Raw genomic sequence first — 27,619 nt, forward strand, 5'->3', positions numbered from 1 at the left:
GGTGTGGGAATATTGCTATTTGGATATATATTGCTTATATAGGAGTAAATTACTCCTTGCAGACACATGGAGCAATGGAGGGGTGAAGGGGAGGAAAGTATGTACGGCTAGTAAGACTGGTATTAAAGTGAACCTGTTGCCTTGGCATCCATGGGCAAATCACAGAATCACTTTAAAGAATGCATGGGGGGGGGGTATCAAAACTGGAGCAGACAGAATCCGAAGCAGTTGCCCAACCAATCGTGATCTCTCTTCAGTTTGCCCAGGTACAATTTGAAAATGAAAGAGAGAAGCTGATTGGCTGCAGTGCAAATCTGCTCCGGATTTTGTCTGCTCCAGTTTTGATAAATTCCCACCAATGTAATTATACTTTAAAAGCGTTTCCTCTTTAAGCGTGAGTCTGATCCACTGCCGAGTCTTCTCTCTAATTCCTTGATTGTGCTTAGGAGGTTTTCAATTTCTTTGGTCTTTTCTTCTTGCAAATGCTGCAGTTTCTGTGAGAAGAGAACCAGCTGTGAATAACTAACAGGCACTATAACCTTTTTTTCCATTCTACAAACTCTATGTTTTCGCTAATAATTAACCTGAACAATGCTACATGAAATGAGAGGTTTTATATTCTGTGATCCTTGAATTGTTAGAAATTCTGTTGTGCACACAAGAACACCTTCCATGACATGACAGCAAGGGCAAAGACACCTTCCATGACATTACAGCAAGGGCAAAGACACCTTCCATGACATGACAGCAAGGACAAAGACACCTTCCATGACATGACAGCAAGGACACCTTCCATGACATGACAGCAAGGACAAAGACACCTTCCATGACATGACAGCAAGGACAAAGACATCTTCCATGACATGACAGCAAGGACAAGGACACCTTCCATGACATGACAGCAAGGACAAAGACACCTTTCATGACATGACAGCAAGGACACAGACACCTTCCATGACATGACAGCAAGGACAAAGACACCTTCCATGACATGACAGCAAGATATGTTTTGTACCCATTCATAGTTGGAGAAAAGTGAGACATTGTACAGGACATAAAATATTAATTTCATGAAAAATATTGTATCCTGATAAATATTAGTTAGATAACTTAAACCAAATGTTTTATATATAGACGCATAAGACTCATTTTTACATTGTTATTTAAAGGATTATTAAACCCTTCGGTGTTTTTGCATATATTTACTGCTAGCAAGCAGTAGATATATGCAGGGCTGTAGCTACCACGGGGCGAATGAGGCACTGGCCTCAGGCGCAGCTGAGAGGGGGCGCAGCCAGGGCCGGTCTGGCTGCGCCCCCTTGTCCCTGTTGCCATTGCGAGCACAAGGCGCCATTGGCAACAGCGGCGCCAAGAGGCCAACACAGCCACGGCTTGGCAGGGAGAACAGGAGCAGCACAGGCTGTAGCTTTTCCTCGGATCCCACCTGTATGGGCAGAGGACTCTGTGTCCTCAATATTTTTTTCTATTTCAAAAGGGAAATGTCAGGGGTTTAGACCCCTAATATTTCCCCAAAGCCCTTCAACAGTGAAAATGTTTTAATAATCATTTAAGGTAAGTGCTTTAATTACCATTGGGGGAGGGAAAAATATTTTTGACTTTAATGTCACTTTAGCGATATATACTTTTTTAAAAAATAAATATCACATTTTTAAAACATTGTACTACTTAAAAAAATGTTTTTCTTTCTGTGTTTCTTTCTGAGGGCTGGAGCCTGGAGAGGTTCCTTTACTAACAAACATGAAATCACAATGTCATAGCTGTCATGTTGATAACATGATCAGGAAGTGAAACCAGACTGATTGGTTCTTGATCATTAGCTAACACAGGACAGTCTGACAGTGCACACTTGTGCGTTCTCCTAGCTATAAAAGGCAGCCCCGTGTCTGGGAACATTCATTTACGGATTGCAGATACCTGCTGGTTAACCAGCATATTTTTTCAAATTTTTTGTTTCTTTCACAATCTCATCTTCTTTGAGCCTCTAAAAAATCAAATGGTTTTAGGGAGACCTCCACTGAAAGAAACAAGTTGACATTCTTATGAATATTCCGGTTGCCTGCCTGTGTCTGGCTTCAACACAGAATAAACATGCAGCAAGTGAAGACAGAAGTCCTGATCTGCATATTTATTCATTTGTTACAGCTATTAATATAGCATCAACAATTTACACATCGCTTTACATAGTTGCACATTCACATCAGTCCCTGCACTCAAGGAGCTTACAATCTAAGGTCCCTATTCCAAATGCACACAATCAGGGAGAATATACCTTCCAGCATGTCTTTGGATTGTGGGAGGAAACCCACACAACCACTACACACTGTGTTGCCCACTTGTTTTGGACCAGTAGCTCAAAAATCACCTTGCCATACTATAGGACTGGGAGCAATGCAGATCACATCACTTCTGGTCCCATAGCTGTCATTGTTGGGCTCCTGAAGCCCAGCAATAAGCTATTGAAGTGCGATCTGCACTGCAATAGCTTATTTAAAGTAGAAAGGTTATACTAGGGGTCTTTTGGACCCCCAGTATCACCTTAAAGAGGACCTGTCCCTGACAATATGCTATCACATGTACACATAATGTACAGGGGGGCTTCTGATGTGAAGGGGGATTCTGATGTGAAGGGTAATCCTGATGTGGAGATGTGTAGGGGGCTCCTGATGTGAATGGGGGATTCTGATGTGAAAAGAAAACACCACTTGTTATCCTTCTGTTTTTTCTGACCTGGGATCTAGGGTTGCCACCTTTTTATCAAGTGAAACCCGAACGATCTAGGCTTGCTGGGGACCTCGGCAGCCTTCCTGTGAGCCGCGGGCCTGCACATCTCCTCTTCCATCTCCCTGACACCTGTCAAAATATTTAAAGTGTCCGGGTGTCAGCTGGCCTGAAACCTGTACACATGACTCAAAAACCGGACTGTCCGGGTGAATCCCGGACAGGTGGCAACCCTACTGGGATCCCCCACTTAAATTCATACCAGACCCCTGTCTAGGATAAAGGTTTGGTATTGATGTCATTTTTTACATTTACATTTTAGCCTGGGGTGCCTTAAGAATTTGCATACTTTTTAAAAGGTGCCCTGACTGGAGAAAGGTTTAGACATGTTGTGCTTTGTGTGTTGAGGGTGGATAGGGAGAGGCAGAGCAAGGTAAAACATGTAAATGGTATTTTGCATAAAATAGGTGATCCTAGCAGTGGGGTGTTGCTTTGGTTCTTCAGGCTTCGGAGAGGAAAATCCAGCCCTGCTTGACCATAATAACAAAATGTCTAAGTTTAATATCTGTATCATTGCAAATGGTGATTGTGTGTATCATACATGAAAACATGCCAGTAGAGGGTACTGTTGCCTACAAAGAGAAGCTTCAGCCTCTAAGAGAAGTCATTCTGCATGCATACAATAGACCTCAGTTCACCAAGCCTCAGGAGTTATTTCACCCGCACCCGTTATTTTATCACAAATTTTCTCATAAAAATTTTCAATTCACATGCATATAAAATTCCATAGGTTCAACATAAAAGAGCAGTCACCAACTTGCGCAACTGGATCGATTGTCTATGGACTGTATGTTAATAGTCTTAAAGGAGCTCCAGTTATACTGTTGGTTAATCCAGAGAAGATGTATGCACTGATCCTGCAGCCTGGTTAGTTGTATAGGGAAACATCCATGTAATAGCACTGTAAAAAGAACATAAAAACCAGATCTAAGTGCAGTATAAAGGTAACTGTTTTATAAATGTTAAAAGTAATGCACTTACAGGATATTTAAAAACATCTCGCCTGTCACACATCAGATGAAAGTCCGATCTCAGCTGCTGAGTGCTATCAGGATGAAAGGCACATGGAGAGAACCTCCTTTGTCAAGCCACACAGTCATGTATTTCTTCAATACAGCACAACAACTTAGAAGATTGCTTTCTTCAGTATAGAAATGATAAACTGTACCGTTTGCTTTCTTCAGCACAGAAAAGAATAACAATAGCCTCATTGGCTTGGATGGTTTCAGTGCACAAGGTGATCACCCTCTTAACCTTAGAGTTTCTCTTAGCCCACAGGCTCCCAGTAAAGTTCAGCTGTTTCATAGCACCAGTACCTTAGTCAGCTCCTCCGCCTTCGCCTTGTCTGCATACATTAATACATTAATCAGTGCTTCTCTCTCTCTCTCTCTCTCTGGCTTCCTATCCTTTTGAACACACTTCCTGCAGCAGGTGTTAACCCATTTCTGTCCCTTAAAGGGACCACAACCCGAACAAAGGGAAATATACACCTCTCCCAGGACCCATCTTCTGGGTATACAGACACACATTTAAAATCACTTAAAAATTCCCTGCAAGGCATGCCAATTTAGCTTATAATAATTCTAAATCTAATAATATTAACCTAATAATAATTGTTCCCAAAACCTATGGTGCCCCAGGCCAGCTCTAAGTATTTGAAAGAATATATTACTACTCTCCCAATACTTCTCTTTTTAGGATTCAAAGTCTGAGCCATAAATTCGGGGGAATTACTTTTGAATACTAATGCTGCAAAATTCGTTAAAATCGTCCATGCAGTAAATTCAGCTGATCCATAGGAAAAATCTGTCAGTAAACTGAAAAGATCATTTTCAGTTCTATAACTGAGCAAATAACACACAGGAATTAAAAAGGGAACGTGTTCTCCTATGTAAACTAACCCAATTTGCCCTCTAGAGGCCGCTACTTACAAGTGTAACATGACACTGCCAAAGCAGACTAAGTATATTGTCTTTCCTTTGTGTTGGATTAACCCCTTCATGACTGAGGCCCTTTTTTCAATTTTTGCACCCATGTTATATTCCACATTTTAGGCCTGAAAATGACGTAAAACCCCCCAACATTATATATTTAATTTTATCCAGTCAAACCTTTTGTTTTCTTTCAGAATGAGAACCCTTGTCAGGTTGTGCCACTGTTGGAGGCTCTATTAAAAAGATATCCCTTAAAGGAGAACTATGAGATGAGTGTTTTCCACTCACCTCATAGTTCTAGCCGACCTGTGACAATGAGACTGTCACAGGTCGGCTCAATAGATCGGGAGGTGGGCGAACACATACCGGGTTCGCTCACCTCTCGATCCTGTCACGGCTCCCTGCCGTGACAGGGGGAGGGGCTGGATTCCCCTCTCCCCGCTCCGATCTGCCAGCGCTGACTGGCAGAATGGATGGGGGAGGGGGCAGGTACAGCTGGCTCTGCCTCTAGATAGGCAGAGCCAGCTGTCAGTCACGCAGCTGGGCCCCAGTTATGCAGGCCAATAAGAAATATATATGGTAAAAATGATTAGTTAATTAGTTAAGAACTGATTTTCAAAATAGCAAAAAAGATAATTAGGGCATAAGATAAAGGTTTATTGCAGAATAACACTTTCGTTAGTTAAATAGAATCTTTTCATGGACATCTGTACATCCAGGGCCACCATTAGAAATCTTGGGGCCCCATAACCCCACCCAAGTAATGAGCAGGAGGAATAGAGCAGAGGTTCTCACCCTAAAGCTGCCCATACACCTGCCGATTATCACACGATAATCGCGGGTGATCCCGCGATTGTACGATAATCGGCAGGTGTATGGGCAGCGTGCGACCGCATCTACTGTACGGTGGCACAACTTTCGCCTTCCTAGCATGCTGGAAAACCTGCCGAAAATCATACGATTTTGGGCAGATCGGTAGTGTGCTCGGAAGACGAAAGCCGCACGGGCCGGTGTGCGCAAGCGCACGCTGCCCGCTTAGCATTGCAATCATCGGTAAGCCCTCCCCTCAAGTACGATCTGCCTGTCCAAGATGGGCAGGTCGTCCGAAATTTTAATGGCCTTACAACCATCGTACAACGAAAGTCGTGCGATGGTTGTAAGATGCATGGCCAGCTTTAGTGAGACCAAGGCCCTGTAGGTTTCTTCTAAAACCTTCCTTAAAGTGGAAGTGAAGTGGTCATTAAAAAATAGATCTTCAGAAGTGATTGCCATAATCAGCTAATATGCACAGCATATGTGCACATTATGGCTTACTTGCTGACAATGTTCTTCTACATTGCTGTCTGCTCTCCCCTCCGTCACTGGCACTGTCATACCATCTTCTCTCGGTCTTCTTCCGGGTTCTTTGATTGGCTGGCTGGCATGATGTAACTCCTGTGCATGGGAGTTACCTAATTGCAGCATGCTGGGTCTGTGCACTGAAAAACAATTGCTGTAAAGGTCCCCACACACCTTACGATAATCGTACGATAATCGCGGGAAATCCTGCATCGTACGATGTTCGGCGGGTTTGTGGCATGTCCGTACGATAAAAGCCGTACGGGCCGGTGTGCGCAAGCACACACTGCTTGTTCGGCATTGCGGTCATCGGAAGCCCGCCCCTCAGGGGGCGTGGCTTGCGATCATCGCAAGTACGATCTGCCTATGCAAGATAGGCAGATCGTACGTTTTTTTAAGTACCTTACAACCATCGCAAGACAAAAGTCTTGCGATGGCTGTAAGGTGTGTGCGCAGCCTTAGGCAGGTAGGAGCTTTTTTTGGTAGATGAGACTTTGCCATCACAACTTGGCCATTAGCAATTTTTTATAAGCTCATTTTACTGCATCCCCTGCATCCCTCTTCCCTCATTGCTCACCTCTGCATCCCTCTTCCTACACTGCTCACTTCTGCACCCGCTGCATCCCTCTTCCTACATTGCTCACCTCTGCATCCCTCTTCCAACACTGCTCACATCTGCATCCCTCTTCCAACACTGCTCACTTCTGCACCCCCTGCATCCCTATTCCTACTCTGCTCACCTCTGCATCCCCTGCATCCCTCTTCCTACACTGCTCACTCTTTGCACGTCTTTTGGCAGGGGGTGCAGAGGTGAGCAGTGTAGTAAGAGGGATGTAGAGCGTGGAGAAGTTAATAGTGTTGAAAGCAGGGACATGCGGTCAGGGGAGGCAGATCCTCACCTAGTATTATGGAGGAAAAAGCTGTCAGCTTCAAGTCTGAAGCTGACAGCTTTTTCTCCATTCAGATTGGCTTCTATCGGGTTACACAGCAGGGAAATCCTCCCCGCTGTGTAGCCTGTCATGGACAAAGCATTCCCTGTTAATTACAGGCAGCGATGTATCCGGCTTTTGACAGGTAGTTAGGTTGCACTGCAGCGGGCTTCCCCACTGCTTGTGTAACCTAACTATTGAGGAAAGAGCTGTCACAACCTCTACTTTTTGTTAGAGGCGTGAGCTCTGTGGATGGCTTGGACCAATGGCAAAGCACCATTGGTCCAAGCTGTCTAATCAAAAAAAGAAAAAAAACCCCCACTGAGGCCATTGATCTCGATGCCTCATCAGTGACGAGCAAGTGAGGGATAGGGAGGCTCCTCCCTGTCTCCTCTCTTCCTCCTTCACACTCCCTTGTTGGACCGGGTTGGGGGCGGGGCTTCGGCGGGGGCAGGACGTGCTGGGGGAGAGGCTGGGGAATGCCTAACCCGAAACTAGAGGTAGGGCACGTCACTGGTTGAAAGAGGGTAGCAGGCTTCCACCCTCTTCCAACACTATTAACTTCTGCATACTTCATCTTACACTGTTAACCTCCTTTCTTCTAAGTTGCTTACCCCTTCCATGCAGCTTACCTCAGGATGGGACTCCAGCTCCTGCTGGAGACACCAAGGACTGTGAACAGGGCAGGGGTGGAGACTAATAACGGTGTGGGTGTAGCCTATGCAAGAGCAGGCGGGACCCTGATTGGCCTGCCCAGGAAACAACTTCGCCCATTCGCCATGGTAATTAGTTCAAGGACAGGCTCCTCTCCTCCTTCCATGAAGGGGGCCCGGACACCTTTAGAGAAGGAGGGGAGGAGCCTGTCCATACATTGGTTACTGTGGCAAGTGGCCAGGACCATCCTCCTTCTCTATAGGCAGCCTGTACTGGTTCAGACCCCCCTGCTGACTTGCTGGGGGTGGCATACACCTCCTAAAATGTAACTATTTGTAACCCAGTAACTATTTGTAGCTCATCCGTGCATTAATTCCCTGCTGATCAGAGCAGCTTGGTACGGATCATCTCACCACTGTGACATCCATATCCGTCCAGTTTTTCCCTCCATCTTGCAATGGCAGAAAAGAACTTACCGGACCCATGTTGGTCAATAGGGAGTTGGATGTAAGCAGACATGTCGGTTTACATCAGATTACCCCCGATCCGCCATGATCAGGTCCGCCAAAATGGAACTCTGTCCCTTTTGGTGTTCCAGACCTGGACAGAGTCGTAGGTAATCAGATGTAAACGGTTGCACGTCCGTTTAGATCCGGCTGCCCATAGACTAACACTGGGCTTCCGATCAGAACCACCTGAAACATTCACCCAGAAGAGAAAAAATACTAAGAACATTAAATTTTTCCCTATTCTTCCTATTTTCCCTATTCTTCCTATTTTCCCTATTCTCAAAACAGCTGGCTTATTCACACATAACGAATGTACATGCAGTGTCACTGGACAGGTAGCTTGGCAAATTTTTTATAAATAGACCCCATGGTTTTACCTACATCAAAAACTCATGTTACCCCGTAGGACCTAAAATATGTGGAATATTGACCGTAAGATAAGTCAGTTGAATGAAAAGCTGATGTTATCATTGTTTGAAGTACATTCTGTATATTTTACATTCGTGTTGTTGAAACGTATCTGACAGCGCAGTGAAGCAGCAGGAATTTTGTTTTTGGTGCAGAATGTTTTAATTAAGTATGGTATTGTTATTCATTGAGACCAGGGAGGCACAGCTAGAACAAAAGAAACTGAAGAACGCAGTGCTCATGGAGCCGTCATACTTTGCACAGCTGGATATGGTTTTCCTTCTCCACCACCATATCGTCCTGAGGTGGATAGTTTTAGCAAAAACACTTTTTTTTAAATTAATAAACGGTGAACAAAGTTAAACTAAGCTAAAATTCCATGCATCTATAAATTATAAAAAATTACCACCCAACAATTTTAAAATACCTGTCAGTAAAGTTAAGTATAATAATGATCCCCGGAGCATTAATATGACCCTCGGCAATTAATTGGACCTCCATCCAGCAGGCCATCAAATCTCAGTATAACCGCAGTGTCGCGGCAAGCCCTCAGTCAGTGACCCCTCACACTGGCACATCCCATCACAACTCTTTTTTAAAGTGACACTCTGAATTGGTGCTGGCCCTGCCCTTCCTTCTAGGGGGTGGCTATTTTTGTTCCCCATGGTCCCTATGTGTGTTGTAAAGTAGCCACTGCTCCGAGCTTGCTCCCCGATGGACTACAGTCTCACGTTTAGTTTACTAATTTGTATAGAGATTGTAATCCATCACTGGAGCGAGCTTGGGGTGGTGGCTACTTTACAACACACACAGCGACCATGGGGAACAAAAGTAGCCCCCCTCCAGAAGGAAGGACAGTGTCAGCACCAATTCAGAGATGATTTCAGGATCTACAGCCGAGTGATACACAAATAAGATACATTTTTGTATCTTGAATTCATTTCTAAGATTTAACTCCTGAGTTTAGGGTCACTTTAAGTATAATAATGACCCCCGGGCATTATTTGATCCTCAGCAAAATAATTGGACCCTCATCCAGCAGGTCATCGACTCTCACAATGATCCCAATGTCACAGCAAGCCTTCAGTCAGTACCCCTGCACACTGGGAAATCCCATCACAACTTTTATTATAAACTCAATGATAAGTATAGTGCATCAGAGAAAATCCTACTGTGTGGTATGCTCAACCCCTTGTGACTCAAGTTGAGCCACCCATACTTACCTTCTCTGTAAACTAACGCTGCTCCCTCCACCATCGCAGCCAGTGCAAAATCTCTGGCATTTCAAGGTATGGGAAAGCATGTGAACTACTCTTATGATACAGTGGTCAGACATGGTGGCCAATCAGCAGACCAAACCACTGTCACATGATAATTAAATGACATTATCAATCCTGTGTAAGCTCCATCTGAGCTCACATTGAATATTTTGTAGCAGCTGTGATCGAGGAAGTAGCTGAGGGGAATTACAGATTCACAGCAAAGAGTCTCATAACATTTCTGTAGAGAAGGAGGAAAGAATGATATTGGCATTGAAAGCCTGAACTGGTATATCTGAACTGATATGCAGGTTATTAATAAAGCAGGAACAATCTAAAGTGAAACCAATATTGTTTGTTGACTTAAATATAAGTATAATCCAGTTAATTATGAGTTAACCTATCAGGTAACCCACTCAGGTTCTCTATGCAGAAGACGGGTTAGGATAATATTACCATTCTGTAGATGTTCTGTGATAAGGTGCCTGTTTCTTGGTGAGATTTGTTATTTCTGTTTTGTATTCTTGCCAGCTTGGCATTAAACTGAAAGAAAAAAAAACACAGCCTATAATGTGTATATATACATATATATGACCATATTCACAAAAAGAAAAAAGCTCTTCCGTTCATATATAACACAAGTTTGATGGTTTTGTTTATAAGGGCCAATGTACATAAGCCTATGAGGTCAGGAAGGGGTAGGGTAGCCAGCCTTTGTTCATCTACATTTGATTTGAGCTGGATGCTTGCTTTGACTGCAGGTCTGAAGATTCCAGTTTTCTTTGTGTAGTGTGGATGACCATTCTGAGGCTTTATTTCACCTGCTTTGCTTTGTGCTTATTTGGACACAACCAGTTCTATTTAGATTTATTTCTCTTACCTCAGACGTTTAGATTAAATACAATCCCTGTAAATGCACTTTTGCTGGGAGTTTCAGGCTAAATGCTATTCAGAAGCATATATTGCATTTGCCTGAACCCCCATGCTCAGTGATTGAACAATACAAGCCCCCCAAGGTCAGTTTGACATCAGTTTCTGCTATGATTTTATTGCTTTACACATGTTTATGTAAATGCTTGGTAAACTCAAGGTGATAACATAGAGGTTTATTCACAAAGCTAGCTGAAGGATCAGCCGTAGCTCCGGCTGATCCTTTGGCTAGCTTCGGCCCCTGGAGCCCTTCTGTTCAGTGGAACCGAAGGGCTGCTGTACGGGCTATTCACTATAGCCTGGCCAGCTCCCGAAGCTGGCCGAGCGGAAGTGACACCCGAACCGGGCCGAACGAACGGCCATTGGCCAGCCGAAAGTGTTGCAACTGACAGCAGGGTGGAGCCAGCCGTGATCTCACGGCTGGCTCCGCCCAGTTGCAATGACAGATCAGTGTCCCCAGGTTACTCGGGGACGCTGAACTGTTATTAAACAATGACAACTGGTTGTCATTTGTTAACAGTTGTTATTCATTGGCCAGGACCTGCTAGAAGACTCTAGCAGGCCCCGGCCAATAGGAAACAGTTGGGCATAGCTAGCTGTCACTGCTAGCTCCGCCCAATTGTTTTCTAAATTAATGTATTTTTCTTTTTTAAAGGAATCTTTATTTATTTTTTTTGATTTATCCTTTATTTACATTTTTAAACATTTTTCACAGATTTTCTATTCTGCTCAGTACCACAGAGGTACCCGTAAGAATAGCTGAGCCGAATGCTGCTCGGCGGCATTCGGCTATTCACTCATCGCCGATCGGCCCCTATGTGAATAGGGGTGAACAGCAGCGAGTGAGCTGCCGGAGCTTCGGCTTAGCCGATCCAGATGTTGGATTGGCTGAGTCGACCTTCTTCCGCACTTCGGCTCAGCCGAACATGCTGAGCATGTTTGGCTGAACCGAAGCCAGCCGAAGCAAGCCGATGTACGGCTGATTTCAGCCGATGTACTGTTGAAATCGGCCGTACAAGCCAGAAGTGAACAGCCAAACAGCGTTTGGCTCACTTCACTTCTAATGGGTTATTCACTCGGCTGCCTTCGGGAGCTTTGTAAATAACCCTCCTAGTAAACTCATCTCAAATGCATCTCAATAATCCATGTATACTAGCCCTTACAGTGTCTTACCCGAAGCAGCCAATCAGAGTTAAGAATGTCATTTCTGCCATTTCCCTTTGTAGATTTGAATAATTGGTTCCTACGAAGCAAACTGGATCTTCCTTATGAGAGGCAGGTTAATAAAGCAAACCCACTGTGAAAATAAATGGCTTCCCAGCCTTTCAGGAGTCTCATTGGCCTGAGGGAAATCAGCAAAACCCAGAAGACTATTGTGTTTGGACACTAATGGCTTCTAATAATTTCTCTCTACAGATTGTATGTAGCACAAAGCTAACATAGAACTCGGCAACACTGGATTTTCTCCAACCTGGGAAGGAGAAGATAATGGACTGGGACTGGGCTTTTCAGAAGTCTTTAAAGCTGATAAATGCATACAATACCTTCCCTGGTCCCTTTTGCCAGAATCACATGCAATAAAAGTGTTTCCAATTTAATCTTTTTTTTTCTTCTAGAAAAGCCTCATTTGAGACCCAGTGTCATCATCACTGGGTCTTTCTGCTGGTCTTTGCTCATAATTCAGTGGGAGGGGCCAGCAGCAGCATGTTAACATCACAGCAACCTGCCTCAGATCTCATTTCACAAAATGTGATGTGAAAGAACACATCTCCGGGATGCCTTTAGATGTGCATGTTCCTCCCACTTAGCCACTGGATGCTGTAAACGTCAACTGTGCAATCTGCTGATCAGTTGCTTTACTTGTAATCAAGCTACTGATCAGCAGATTGCACAACTAAAGTCTGCACCATCCAGGGAGCATGCACATCTAAAATGATGCAGGGGATGTGTTATAGTGCACAGCCAGCTTAACATATAATCTCTGCAGTTGATCTGTGACATCTTACTAACCGAAATCAATACTGTGTCATTGTTGCTAAGATATTATCTCAGCAATTAGCGATCAGGAATAGAGCTGCAGCTAACGATTATTTTCAAAATCGATTAGTTAGCCGATTATTGAGTTTGATTAATCAGATTTTTAAAAAAATGGCTCCAGTGATGGACTACTTGCTTGTATTGAGATTGTAGTCCATCACAGGAGCAAGCTTATAGCTGTGGAAGTTAAAAAAAAAAAAAAGTGTGGTGTGCAATATAGTAAAATGGAAAGTGTAAAATTATACAACAATCAATGCAGAATGGCACCGACTATAGAAGACTACAAATCCCAGTACATTATAGCTGGCGGTATTCCTCATTGGGCTGCATAATGTATTATTGATGGGATTTGTAGTTCTCTATACAGCGCAATGCAGAATTCCACCAGCTATAAAGGAGTACAACAAATCCCAGCAATACATTATACATAAAGTGTATAATGTATTGCTGGGATTTGTATTCATCTATAGCTGATGGTACATTGCTCTGTATAATATACAGCGCAATGTACCATCAGCTATAGAGGAATACAAATCCCACTATCCGAGCAACACATTATAGAGCACCATGTGTGGGAAAGTGCAGGCTTAGCTGAGCAGTCTTCCAGCAACTTGCTTCTGAGATTGGGCGGCTGTCATCCCCCCACGCCTGCTCCTCACTTCTTCTTCTTCTGGATGTGGATGTGGGCGGGCAGGTCTGGGAGCGGCGAGCATGATGCGATGAGGAGGTGCGGCACGCGGCGTGTGGAGTGTGGGTAGGTCTGGCAGCGGCTAGCGTGAGGCGGGGAGGAGATGCGAAGGGCGGCGCGCGGCATGCGTGGAGCCACGAACAGAGCCAACTTATCAAAAGCCGATTAATCGACAATTGAAAACGTTAACAACTTTTTCCATCATCGATTATAATCGACTTAGTTGTTGCAGCTCTAATCAGGAACATTAAGTGATTGCAATGAAATACCAGTAGTCACTAGATGCCTTCCCTGGAAACAAATTGTTTTCCTGTTCTGGGTCAAAAGCTAACACCCTAAGCTGCTCTACCTGTTAAAGAGAGTAAAAGTGTCAATCAACAATGTTTTTAGTTTTCTTTCAAAGAATCATGACAGCACTTCTTACAGGACAGTTTTTGGACTGGAGTGTCTGTTAATAGCATAGAGCTCATGCAATAGATAAGACAACCTTTAGGCTAGGTTCACACCTAGGCAATTTATCACGTGAATGGATTCGCGCGATATCACGCAAAACACAGATTAGCATTGAAGTCAATGGAGACAGTATAATACATATTCAGTCAAATAAATCTGACTTCCAATGTGTGCAATTCCAATGAGTATAATGGCTGATTAATACCTCTATTTGCTGTCTGATCAGCTCACTTTGCTTTTCTTTCTCTTGAGTTTGCAATTGTCGGTTTAGCGCAGATATTTCCATCTCCTTCTTAGAAAGCAGGTTCCTTTTTTCCTCTTCTTTAAGCAATACTATTTATTTATGAAATGTAGAATTGACATTACGAACACAAACTGACTTACAGTTAAATAAACCTAAAAAAGCCATCTCTTCCTAAACTAAATGCATCATTGGTGTCACAGAACTAACAGTATTTGAAAAGACACAGATGGCCCAGACTTGAAAAGTATGTTTTTAGGGCCATATTAAGAACACTGGGATAGTACTATGAGAACTTAAATTGGAACTCCAGGCACAGACTGTGAAGCATTTACAGAATACAAGGTGTTCTGTAAATGGACAAGAGGAGAGGAGGGGCGGATAAACTGCACTATTGCGTTCCACTTTAAAGAGGAACTTTACCCATATCTTTGCAATGGCAACAAAGTCACCTTTAGAAATGTTTAGTAATGACAATCTACAAACAGATGCATAGAGAACATTGCAGGTGTATTATTCTTTGCATACCTTATTTTTCTTTTCCTCCCCATTCTTCTCACAGGGGCTATTTTTACTAAGGGCAGATTACTAAGGATGCACCGATACCGGTTTTTCCGTATTGAGTACAAGCAGGGCCGGCCTTAGGAGTGTGCGAGCCGTGCGGCCACACAGGGCGCCATGGCAACAAGGGTGCCGTGCGGCCGTCACAGCTCAATACAAGTACGGATATTGTTTTCTCTGGTACTCACCGATACCGAGCACCAATACTGGTGCTGAGTGCCCCAGATTATCAGGAAGTCGGGCAGTGGATTGTAACCCGCCATCCGGCTTCCTGATTGCCTGTGTAGCCAGTGTTCTTGTGACAGAACACCGGCTTCACTTGCTGAGGCTGCCTGACCAGTCAGGAAGCCGGATGGTGGGTCATAAGGTGCCATGCGGCTTCCTGATTGGTCAGGAAGCCAGGCTGCCTACCAACAAGTAAAGACGGCTTCCTAGTCAATCAGGAAGCCGGGCAGCATGTCATGACCCGCCTCCCGGCTTCCTGATTGGCTAGGAAGCTAGTTTCACTTGTTGCTAGGCAGCGTGGCTTCCTGACCAATCAGAAAGCTAGGACACGATTCATGATGTGCCGCCCAGCTTCTTGATTGGTTAGTAAGCCAGGCTGCCTACCAACAATTGAAGCTGACTTCCTAGCCAATCAGGAAGTCAGGCGGCATGTCATGACCCGCCTCCTGGGCTTCCTGATTGGCTAGGAATCCGGCTTCATTTGTTCCTAGGTAGCCTGGCTTCCTGACAAATCAGGAAGCCGGGAGGTGGGTCATTACGTGCAGCCCGGCTTTCTGATTGGTTAGGAAGCCAGGTTGCCTAGCAACAAGTGAAGCCGGCTTCTATGCCAATCAGGAAGCCGGGAGGAAAATGCCTTTCCCTCTGATCTTCTGATATTACAGATGAGGGTTTCCCAGCAATCACTGCTGAAGTAACCCTCCCAGTATGCAACTCTTGGGCACAGGCTGCATGAATAATGCCCAAGAGGACCAGGAAGTGGAAAAAACAGTAACTGCAGGTAAAAGACAACTATGTTTGTTTTACTAATGAATGTAAGATGATTTCATATCAGCATGCAGAGCTGTATGCTGAGGTGATTTTTAGTGATAGGGGGGGGGGGTAAAGGTCTGCTTTAAGAGCCACAGCTCTGATAGCCACAGCACCAGCTGTAGTATCTGACATACAGTATACAAATGTATGAAGTACACAGTAAATGGAAGTTATGCCAACAGCTAAAACACCTGCCCAGAGTTAACTTTTGTAACACTTTAGAATTTAGAAGAATGTCTGGAGTTCCGCTTTAAGACCACACTATGGACCCTAGGGACAATGTGACACAAAGCTGGTCAAACACAGCCAGATTAAAATTTACCAACAGCTGTGTAGTGCAAGAGCCTACCAACTGAATTCATTTAAACTGTATACATGCATGTAGACAAATGTAAAATGTTACTGATCAGGAAACAGATTCATCAGCAAAACCGGAAAAAAGGTCTGGGTGTAAAAACAAATGTTAATCCAATCATTAAAATGTCATGCAAGCTTAACACGTTAATATAGGTTCAAATGTGATGTAAAATCTTTGTGAATCTGCAGCTTTCATTAAAATAATACCATAAGGTTCTAATTCAGGAAGCTCCTCTTAGATTGTGACAATGCTCTGCCCCGTCTCCCAATTGTTGTCCTACATTGTCAGCTTGTCACATGAACTCCATCAGGAAACCCACCCTAAGTAACGATGTGCTGCCACTGCTGGAGTAGACAGGAAGTGGTTGCACAAAGACTGGAGGTGATTAGCAGAATTCAGATGCAAAAATAGTATGAGAAAGGAGCAAACACATTATTTTATAAAACTAACATGACATGGTGTAACACAATACTTTAGCAAACAAAATGTCATCTAATTTGGTATTATGTGCAATTTGATGTTTAACAGAGTTCAGAGTAGAACTCCATGTTCCAGTGCTGCCCCTGATTTCCTCCTCGGTCCAGAGCAGGCATTTCCTTTGAGGTTAGCCAGTTGTATATGCAGGCAGTACTCCCTCACAAGGTTAAGGTGAGTGGCTGGGGGCTGTCGAAATTCTGGAGTGCAGAAGGGCAGTGGTTACTACTTTCCCACGTTCATACCCTTCAGCACAGCAGACACTTAAAATAAAATGCAGAATTTTAAGTGAAATTGCACGTTGCCCATGCAGGCAATAGTAGCACATTTACTTAACTGCTGCTCTCCCCAAGCTTTATGTACTCACCATTCTTTCCATTCACATCCGCCCACATTTATTTATTTATTATAGGTATTAATATGCCGCCAACAATTTACGCAGCACATTCACATCAGTCCCTGCCCTCAAAGAGCTTACAATCTAAGGTCCCTATCTCACATACAATTTAGACAGGAGCCAATTAACCTTCTAGCATGTCTTTGGAGTGTGGGAGGAAACCAGAGTACCAGGAGGCACAGGGAGAACATGCAAACTCCTTGCTTAGCTGCCCAAAGCAAAATGACATGCTAGGTCAATTTTTCGTTCGGAGATCTACTTTTCAAATGACGAGCTCAATGAGATCTACCAACGAAAAAAAACACCTGCATTTGGGGGGGAGCATGGCAGATCATTGAAGTCAATGGCACCGTAGCCATGCCCCTTACCCACAGTGCGATCGCCCGCACCCGGAATGCAGGCACATTAGTGCCTGCGTTCGGGTCCAGTGCGATCTGCAAAAATGCTGCAAGCACTATTTTTGCAGATTGCACTGGACCGGAATGCCGGCAGGCGATCACACAGTGGGCGGGGGGCATGGCTGCGTTGCCATTGACTTCAATACAACCCCACGCCCCTCCTGCCCCTGAACGCAGGGAGTCGGCTGGCTTGCATTCCAGTGCGTTCTAGAGGCGCCGGCGTCCTGTCCTCCGGCGGTGCGTGTGTGGCCGAATGTGGCCGACGTTGCACACGGGGAGAGGTGTCCTGCCCCTTTCCGTCTGCAGCATCTAACACATTCAGCCGGCAGCCACATGAGCACCGCGGGAGCATAGCCGTAACTAGCTCCTTTTGCGCCCAAGGCAAGAAAAAAACGTGCCCCCCCCAACAGGTGTGTGATCACCCAGCACCCTGCCTCCAGGATTTATTTATTTTTTACTAAACAGAAAATATTTACTATCAAGCAGTTTCAAAATGGGGAGGAGCCCCTGTACAGAGTGCTACTCCCCATTGAGAATCTTATGAATTAACAGGAAGTGATGTAAATCACATCCTGTTCATTCATAACTGAGGACACATAGTACTATGTGTCCCCAGTTATTTACAAACACTGGAGTAATCAGCTGATCGCTCCAGTGTTTGTCCTGCACAGAGGAATGGTACATATTAGGGCTGTTCAAATTAACAATTAATTTCTCGATTAATCGCTAATCTTTTTGATCGATTAAATTTTTTTTGATCGCTAATGAAAATACTCACCTCTCCGCCGGCTTCCGGGAGTCCTGTCAGAGATGCCGTGACGTCACGGACATCGATGTTACCGGACACACCCCATTCCCCAAGTGGCTCCATCGGCTAACTAAGGGAAGGGAGGAGGAGTCCGGTGACGTCGATGTCCCCAAGTGGCTCCGTCAGCTAACGAAGGGAAGGGTGGAGGAGTCCGGTGACGTCGATGTCCCCAAGTGGCTCCGTCGGCTAACGAAGGGAAGGAGTCCGGTGACGTTGATGTCCCCAAGGGGCTCTGTCGGCTAACGAAGGGAAGGGGGAGGAGTCTGGTGACGTTGATGTCCGTAACGTCACCGGACTCCTCCCCCTTCCCTTCGTTAGCCGACGGAGCCACTTGGGCCGGTGAGTTTGCCCAAGAAACTTTCTGCACGAGCGCCAGCCAAGGCATTGGCCTATACACATACAGCACAGCAACGAAGTAATAAAATGAACTAGGATCACACTAATCCAGCACGTTATTATTCTGAGTTGCCCCACTCAAGTGGCAGCCATATTGAGTGGGGCACATGAGATTAATAACGTGCTGGATTAGTGTGATCCTAGTGCGTTATAATTAATTGAAATTAATCGATTAATCGATGTAAAAAAATTTCGATTAATCGAACACAAAAATTTAACCAGTAACAGCCCTAGTACATATCATTGATATGTACTGATCCTCTGCCGCTCGGCCACGCACACAGGGGGGCTCAGCTTCTCCTCTGGATCTCCGCTGCTCTCCCGGGCAGGGGCTGCGGGGGATCCGAGGAGAAGTGAGGAAAGCACTTCAGCCGCGGGGAGGAGGAGGGCATTCGGATGGAACCGCTGTCACAGCAGTATGTGCGGTGAGGAGAGAGAGAGCCGCTGGCTGTCAGATCCAGGCCGAGATTCTCTCTCTCCTCACCGCTCGGCGTGTTGCTGTGATAGCGCCACTGCATCGCTTCGTTCACTTCTCGGATCCCCGCTGCATACAGATGGGGGAAGGCAGCGGGGATCCAGAGAAGCCCCACGGCAGGAGGACAGGACATCGCGATCTACCAGGGATCGCTTTGCGATCGACTGGTAGATTGCAATCGACCTTATGTGCACCCCTGTACTAGGTATTGGGTGGAGCATGTGAATCACTTCTCTTCCTCCCACATGGAAGCACTGGTGTTTTCCCTCCACCACCACATGAAGACAGAGAGAAAATCCCAAATGGAATAGAGAGGGAGTGAAGAGAATGTGAGTAACAGCAGGTGGGGAGGGCAGCAATTTTGTAAACTTTGCCCTACATTGGCATGTAAGCAAATTATTAGGAAATTTTGGCAGCTTTAGAAAATAATAGGTGGCTAAATGGTGTGGAGTAAATTGTATGTGTCATATTTTTTGTCAGTCAAAGCAGGGTTGTCCTGTAAATGAAAATCTGTCTATGTCGGCCTGGAGTTCCACTCTTAGTACACGTCTGCTAAATGCTGTGAAACTCACATTGGGACTCCACCTCACAACACTTCTTCTCCATCTGTGCCTTGAACTCTTCCTCCTTGGCTCTCATGTCTTTTGTTAACAGCTCAATCTTGTTCTTGTTTTCCTAAAGGAAATACATATAATTAAAAGGTAACTCTGCAGGAATCAAAAAGTACAAAAAGTTATTAAAGTTTATAAAATCAACAAACATTTCCTTTCTTTGCAAATGTAGACAATGCGGCTCATACGTTTACTGTGTATGTACACATTTCAGTTTTGGATAGCGTAGGGAAGGTTAAAACCCTTGTCAAATCATTTTTTGTCTCTCTGGGGAGATTTTACCTTCTATCCTTGAGATACAACAGGATATGGGAAGACATCTCTCTAAAGTGAACGTAAATTCCCATCTTAGAGAGCCGTCATAGAAATTACATAGTTACATAGTATTTGAGGTTGAATAAAGACATTAGTCCATCAAGTCCAACCTATTAGGATCTCATTCTAGAGTCCCAGTTGGAGGATTTTCCCTCATTTCTTGTTCTGGTGACAGCTCTAAAATTCTGGATTTCCTATTTCTGTCTCAGTGAAAAGTGGCGAATCTCCTTAGTGGTGACACATATAACTATAAAAACCAGAAAGGGGTCTAACCCTTTCCCTACTGTATGCAATCCATAACATAAATATGCCTATACATTTACTCTAATATGCTAATATGTTGTCGTAATAATAATAATAATAATAGTAATCTGACATCCTAAAGAAAACCTTTTTTTATCCCCCTGACTAATAGTCATAGCAAAACCATGCATTATAAGAATGGAGTATATTCTGGTTAAGACCTGGTCAGGTATGGTATGCCGTGTCCAGAAACAATTGTGCAGGCCAGTCAAGTTCCTCCACCCCAAGACAGAGAAGCGTGATTCTTTACTCCAGAGCAAAACAAACGACAAACGCACTCAACAATTTGTTACCAGTTATACAGTAAGGTGCACACGAAATGGGCTTTGAACAGTAGAACAGTAGAAAGGCATCATGGCACACTCACAAACCAGCATGTAAAACAATATGTCTCACCACTAAGAATAATGACAGAGGTTTGGATACACGTCTTCTGCAGAGGATGTGAAAGCCGCACTGCCGCGCCAAGGCACCTCTTATAGTGCGGTCCTAACTCTAAACTATGAGAGTCTCCATCTTGGAGCACATGGGGGATGTGCGGGATCCCTTGTGTGTTTCTGTGCCTTTAAGGAGGTTGGGCGCTTCAGCATGCTCTGTCATTTTACGTGGTCTACCACTTTGTGGCTGAGTTGCTGTTGTTCCTAGTTGCTTCCACTTTGTTATAATACTACTAACAGATGACCGTGGAATATTTAGTAGCAAGGAAATTTCACGGAACACCTGAATCCAATGATTTGGAGGGCTGTCCCAATACTTTTGGCAATATAGTGTATATGTGGTGGTATAGAAACACTACATACTAAGTCCAGTATATACAGTACAGTTAGGTCTGGAAACAATTGGACACTGACACAAGTTTTGTTATTTTGGCTGTTTATCAAAATAAATTCAAGTTACAGTTAAATAAAGATTCTGGGCTTAAAGTGCAGTCTCTCAGCTTCCTCCATATTGGAGGAAGGGTTTAGGAATTACAGCTCTTTAATATGTAGCCCCCTCTTTATCAAGGGACCAAAAGTAATTGGACAATTGACTCAAAAGCTCTTTTCCTTTATTATTTCATCATCAATTAATCAGGTAAAAGGTCTCAAGTTGATTCCAGGTCTGGCATTCGCATTTGGAAGCTGTTGCTTTGAACTCACAACATGCTTTCAGAGAAGATCTGAATGCAAGTGAAACAGGCCATCCTCCCCAATAGAGAGATAGAAGAAACATTAGGGGTGGCCAAATCAACAGTTTGGTACATTCTGTAAAAAAACAAACACACTGATGAGCTCTTCAACACAAAAAGTCCTGGACGTCCACGGAAAACAACAGTGGTAGATGATCGCAGGATCCATGGTTCCATGGTAAAGGAAAACACTGTCACAACAACCAGCCCAGTGAACAACACTCACCAGAAGGTAGGTATACCATCATCCAAGTCTACCATAAAGAGAAGACTTCATGAGAGCACATACATAGTGTTCGCCACAAGGTGCAAACCATTCATAAGCCTCAAGAATAGAAAGGCCACATTAGACTTTGCCAAAAAATATCTAAAAAAGCCAGGCCAGTTCAGGAAGAGCATTCTTTGAGCAGATGAAGATCAACCTGTACCAGAATGATGGGAAGAAAAAAGTATGGAGAAAGCTTGGAACGGCTCATGATCCGAAGCATACCACTTCATCTATAAAACACAGTGGAAGCAGTGTGATGGCATGGCCATGCATGGCTTCCATCGGCATTGGGTCACTAGTGTTTATTGATGATGTGACAGAAGACAGAAGCAGTCCGATGAATTCTGAAGTGTGTATGGATATATTGTCTGCTCATATTCAGCCAAATTCAGCGAAGTTGATTGGATAGTGTTTCACTTTACAGATGGACAATGACCCAAAACATACTGCGAAACCAACCCAGGAGTTATTTTAAGGCAAACAAGTGGAACATTCTGCAATGGCCGAGTCAATCACGTGATCTCAACCTGATCGATCATGACTTTCACTTGCTGAAGACAAAAATGAAGGCAGAAAGACGCACAAACAAACAACAACTGAAGACAGTTGCAGTAAAGGCCTGGCAAAGCATCACAAAGGAGGAAACCCAGAATTTAGTGTTCCAGCATGCATTCCAGACTTCAAGCAGTCATTGCCTGCAAAGGATTCTCGACAATGTATTAAAAATTAACATTTTATTTATGATTGTGTTTATTTGTCCAATTATATTTGAGCCCCTGAAATTAGTGGTTGCAGTTCCTAAACGTTTCATATGATAATTTTGTTCAACCCCTTGAATTAAAGATAAAAGTCAGCACTTCCCTTGCATCTCGGCTGTTTAATTTCAAATCCATTGTGATGGCGTACAGAACCAGAATCATGAAAATTCTGTCAGTGTCCAAGTGTTTCCAGTCCTAACTGTATTTGTTCTTGAGGTGGGCCTCCTGTTAGAAATCCTTCCCAGCTCCTAAAAGTCTTTTATAATAAATTAGAAACCATTATATACATGTTCTAGAAAAAATACATATGTAAAATCTTTTCCTATGTGTCTTCCGAGAATTCACTAAATAAATAACATTTTCATCACGACTAACAATCCTATCACATACTCCCACTCAGACTGTATAGCATGAATTGCTTGTGGAATATGCAGTGGTGAAGGTCAGATCTGCACACATACTTCTACTGACTAACAGCAAACATGAAGATAATACAATTTACTTTTCACATTCCAGACTCAAGGATACATTCTATATCTTCAGAAGTGGATGTATTTTTACATTCTATAAAGTAGACTTACATGTAGAAAACAGAACAAGGGAGGCAAACTCCGTCCCTGCAGCTGTGCTGCAACTACAAATCCCATTATACTTTGCAAGACCCTGATTCCCAGAGGCAGATGCATGATGGGATTTTTTAGTTTCACCACAGCTGGAGGTCTGGTGTTTGCCTACTCTGGTATATATATTGCGAACCTGGGCAAACAAGTCACGAACAAATGCACAGAAGTTGTAGCTGAATTTCTAGCAAAGCATTAGTTTTTATGTAAAAGTCATGCTTTTCCCTACCCACCAGCATCCCATCTGTGCCTATTCTTCCTATTAGTAAGTAAGGTTGCCTATCACCTTATAGGTCAAATGTGTCCATCACAAGGCCCAAGGGCAGAATCCGGCCTGCCAGGCCATTTCATGTGGCCCTCGCACCTCTCATACAGCTGTGGCACCCCCCTCATCTCAACCATACCTTGTCTCAGCAGTTGACAGACAGGCTAGAACTCCTCCTACAGATCCTGCACCTCTCTGTGCAGCCGCAGCGCGCCCTTGTCTCCGCCTCCCCTGGTCTCAGCAGCTGACTCCAGCCCTCTTCTGGTCCTCCTCCAGACCCTGCACTTTCTTCTTCCCAGCTCTGCCCCCAGCTTCTATCCGGCAGCAGCACAAGCTAAGGGGGGTGCACTGTGATGTAAGGGAGGGTGGGGGACTCTTAACTTCTAATTTAAGGGGGGGGGGGCTCTTGACATCTGATGTAAGGGGGGTAGGGTGCTCTGGACATCTGCTCATAATTGTTATAAGAATAATACAATTTTACGCCAGTTGTAAAGGCGGGTTGCACACTGCTAGTATTATCCACAAGAAACTTCATGGTTCTGTCTGCACAGTCTCCAGACTTCTACTTTCAGAGCTAGTTATTACTTACGTTATTACTAAAACCAGTAATAAGAAAATACAGAGGCAATTATTGAATATGATAAAGAGTAGATATATTTATATAGTCTTACAAAAAACCTAAAAGCTAATCTATATATTTTTGTTTTTTAAATAAATCTATCTAACAGCCCAAATTACTCACCTAAAACTTCAGTGCCCATTTGGTTTCTTGGTGGATGATGCACATTGACTGCAGTGCTTCCTGAAGCTTAAAAAAATGGGGGTGGGCAGATAACCAATGGGAGAGAAACTACTAAACACAGGCACCACAGAGGAACACATGACAATGGATTCAGGAAAGTTGTTCTTGGTTTCAGAGGCTTAAAAAAAATCTGTTGAGTAGATTGAGGTGGGATAGGGACCCACATATTATGAGACAGAAAGGTCCTCTGAATAATGCAGCCATTGCTAGATTGTCTGCTTTTGAGATGGACAAGATAACAAGTGTAGGGACCCTGCCTCAAGCTGGAGTGTCCCTAGTACAAATTAGTGTTGTTTTCAGCTAGGCTGTAGCCAGTCCAAGTTTTGTTTATATTTTTATATTCATTGGGTTTATCCTAAGCTCAGGACATTGATTATTTTAGCCTCTTGCTGTTGAGTGTCTCCAGTAGTTAGTGTGAGAAGTGACAATGTATTAAGTTATGAATATTAATCTGCCTTGGCCAATCACTGAGGGTTTTATTCCAGTAATGTATGCTGAGAGGAGGGGTTAAGTATTTGAAGCAACTTTCTAGAAGAGTCTTTCCTCCAAGGCTTTTTGCCTGGAGAGGATGTCACTGTACAGAAAGGTCCTTTCCCTCCCAGTCTTTGCCACTTATCACTGTAGAGAAAAATCTTTGCCTTCCCTTCTGGGCTTTGGGTTTCGTAAGGTCTTTTCTTGTGGTCTGGTCCCATGAAATCTTGTTTGGAGCATCTTCAGGCGAACCAGTTATGCTACAAAGTGTACAGGAGAGCTTAGGAGAAGCTGTTGTAGGATAGACATTCAATGGAGATTACTTACCTCTCTCTGGTATCTTTGACTGCTTGCATAGGGTGAGAGGACTAATTCCTATTGGAAGGCTGCTTCTAAAATATTAAGGCCACCAATAGTTGCTCTTAAACGATGTATTGTCATTGGGAGACCACTATTGAAGAAACTAGAACCACCAACAACTGCTTTTAAAGGATCTATTTGTAACTGGGGACTGCTGCTTATTGGATTAGAGCTACCATCCATTTTTGTTGCTGACATAACAAGCCCTGGGATATTTTGATATTTTTGTGCCCCTAACCCTTTCTCCACAAGTTTGTTGAGAAATAAATTGCAATAAAGGTTGTATCTCGCTGCACTTCTTACCGGATCAATGAATGTCCTGTATACAGGTGGGTGCTCGTCGCAGTGGTCACGGATGGCGCCGTGAATACCATACAAATATCAAAGATGTCACCAGCACACTAGTTTTAGTGATCTGCAAAAGTCTGTCATGGCAACTGGTCATTAAAACATACTTTTGATGATCACTAAAACTGGTGTGTGCTGGTGACATCTTTGATATTTATAAATTACAATAAGACCGAATTGTGATTGAGGCGCAATTGTTGCCATTGGTGTGTCTGAGTATTATCAGGTCCAGGTTCAGGGTAGGTCACCACAGGAGAGCAGCAGGAGAATCCATCATATATCAGCAGCTGCTGCAGGGGTAGTGCTATGCACACAGCACACTAGAACAGCAATGACACTGGAGATCTGACATAATCATTTACTTGTATATGATCATTTAATAAGGCAGAGTGAAAAAGAGTGATGATGTCCAAAGTACAATCACTCATGTCAGCCAGAGGTCTTTAGCGATAACTGATCCATTCTCCGATAGCTGGTTGCTATTGGCTGCTGAGAGCTCTGAAGCAGTGTCTTTTTAATCAATGGCAAGAAAGAAGTACCTTTTATCTCAACAGAAATGCAATTTGTTAATGTTGACATGTTCCTTTTTAAATCTCGTAAAGTATGGACTTAAAAGACAGGTCCACATTAAATAATCTCATAGGAGTTCTGTGATACTGTCATTTTTTTCATATCTTAAATGTTCATGAATGCTAAACACGCACAAGACCCAGTAAATTAACAAACTGACTGGGGAGATATCTCTCTTTGGTTTCAGACCACAGATATGTTTCATCACAATGCATAGGTGGATAATGTCCGATTTCTTTGAATTGTGTATATCGCTAATTGCTCTCCGGAGAACAAGGCACTTCCCTTAACACAGGCAGCAAACAAAATTTGTTTTGAACAAAACTGTTTTTAGTACTGATGCATCTTCTGGTGAGCCCCATAAAACATTCCAAATGTTCTAATTAAAGACAGGGATCGTGTATTTCTTTTCTATGTACTCAAAGCATGACAATATTAGAATTGTCTCCATACAGAACAAAGCTGATGAGTTCCTGCTCTAAGCAGCTGAGCCAGACCTTGTACCCTTGGTCCACATGGCTGTCTTGCAAATCTCTGTAACCCATTATGGATGGTTTTATTTTCAGAAACAATATTTTAAAGCTTTTTTTGGGAAATGAGCAAACAGATAATTTATGGGTCAGAATATAGTCCCTTTCCCACTCCTCCTCAAAGAATGTTATGCCCAATTGCATGTCCCATCTGGCAACCAAATGGGACAGTCAATTGAAAAGTCCCCCAATCAACAGCCTGTAAAACAAGGAAATGACATGGGATGGTTTTTATTGGTTAATATTGAATTCTTTAACCACTTGAAGTCCGCGGTGTTAAACCCCCTTCCCATCCAGGCCATTTTTCAGTATTCAGCGCTGCGGGACTTTGACTGACATTTATTCCGTCATGCAACGCTGTACTAGCTCTACGCATTGCACGGGTTTTTTCCTGCCCCTGGAGACGGCAACCCGCTAATGCAGCAGTGCCGTCAGTCCGTTTTTTTTCAACGGGCGGACGGCAACTGGTTGAAGGGTATTGGTTGAAGTGACAGAGGACTTAAGGAATTAACAAAATGTAAGATTGATCTTTGGGAAAGCCAGCTGTGGGGCTTCCTAAAGCTAGTGGAGTTTGTTTGAGTGAAGACATATTGAGAAATGACAGGGCCCCATTGCAAAATGAGGGGAGCCTATCGTTTACTTTTCTTTGCTCTCCCCTTGTCCATTCACAAAACATGTGTTTTTTTTTTTTTTTTTATTAAAGTTTAACCCAGCGTAAAGCTCCCTAGCACCCCTAGATGGTGAGATGACGTGTATAGGAAATGATGAGTATAAGAAACTTTTGTAATTGAACCCCCTTGCATTCTGTTCACAGAATACTAGGCTTTCTGTGAATAGACAAGGGGAGATGAGGGGTTGGTAAAGGACAAGTACACCACCAAAAAGTTTCCCTGCACACTCACCAGCTAACCTGAAAAAATACACAAGGTTAAATACAGAGGTCTTAGTTGCACGTCCTCTGCAGAATATGTGGAAGCCACACTGCCTCGTCAAGGCCCCTCTGTGTAGTGTGGTCCAATCTATTAGAGCCTCCACTTTGCAGCATACTCAGGGCAGGTGCTAGACTAATTTGCGCCCTATACAAGACCAGCTACTTGCACCCCTCTCCCGGGGTGTTATCCCCCCCCCCCCCCTGCCCACCCCCATTCC

At 43.8% G+C, this 27,619-nt stretch overlaps 1 protein-coding gene across 1 annotated transcript in view; it reads right to left on the reverse strand.

Annotated features, from left to right (window-relative positions):
* Nucleotides 1–371: 371 nt before the first annotated feature.
* CCDC152 (coiled-coil domain containing 152) overlaps nucleotides 372–27,619 on the reverse strand; it is a 37,702-nt gene continuing 10,454 nt past the window's right edge. The window contains exons 5-8 of the mRNA XM_018562303.1: nucleotides 19,654–19,756; nucleotides 14,144–14,271; nucleotides 10,287–10,373; nucleotides 372–494 (exon numbers count right to left, since the gene is read on the reverse strand). Coding sequence (XP_018417805.1) covers nucleotides 372–494; nucleotides 10,287–10,373; nucleotides 14,144–14,271; nucleotides 19,654–19,756 — 441 coding nt within the window. The remainder of the gene's footprint in view (nucleotides 495–10,286; nucleotides 10,374–14,143; nucleotides 14,272–19,653; nucleotides 19,757–27,619) is intronic.

The sequence above is a fragment of the Nanorana parkeri genome, unplaced genomic scaffold (genome assembly GCF_000935625.1).
Source record: "Nanorana parkeri isolate BGI_ZX_2015 unplaced genomic scaffold, ASM93562v1 scaffold571, whole genome shotgun sequence".
NCBI lineage: Eukaryota > Metazoa > Chordata > Amphibia > Anura > Dicroglossidae > Nanorana > Nanorana parkeri.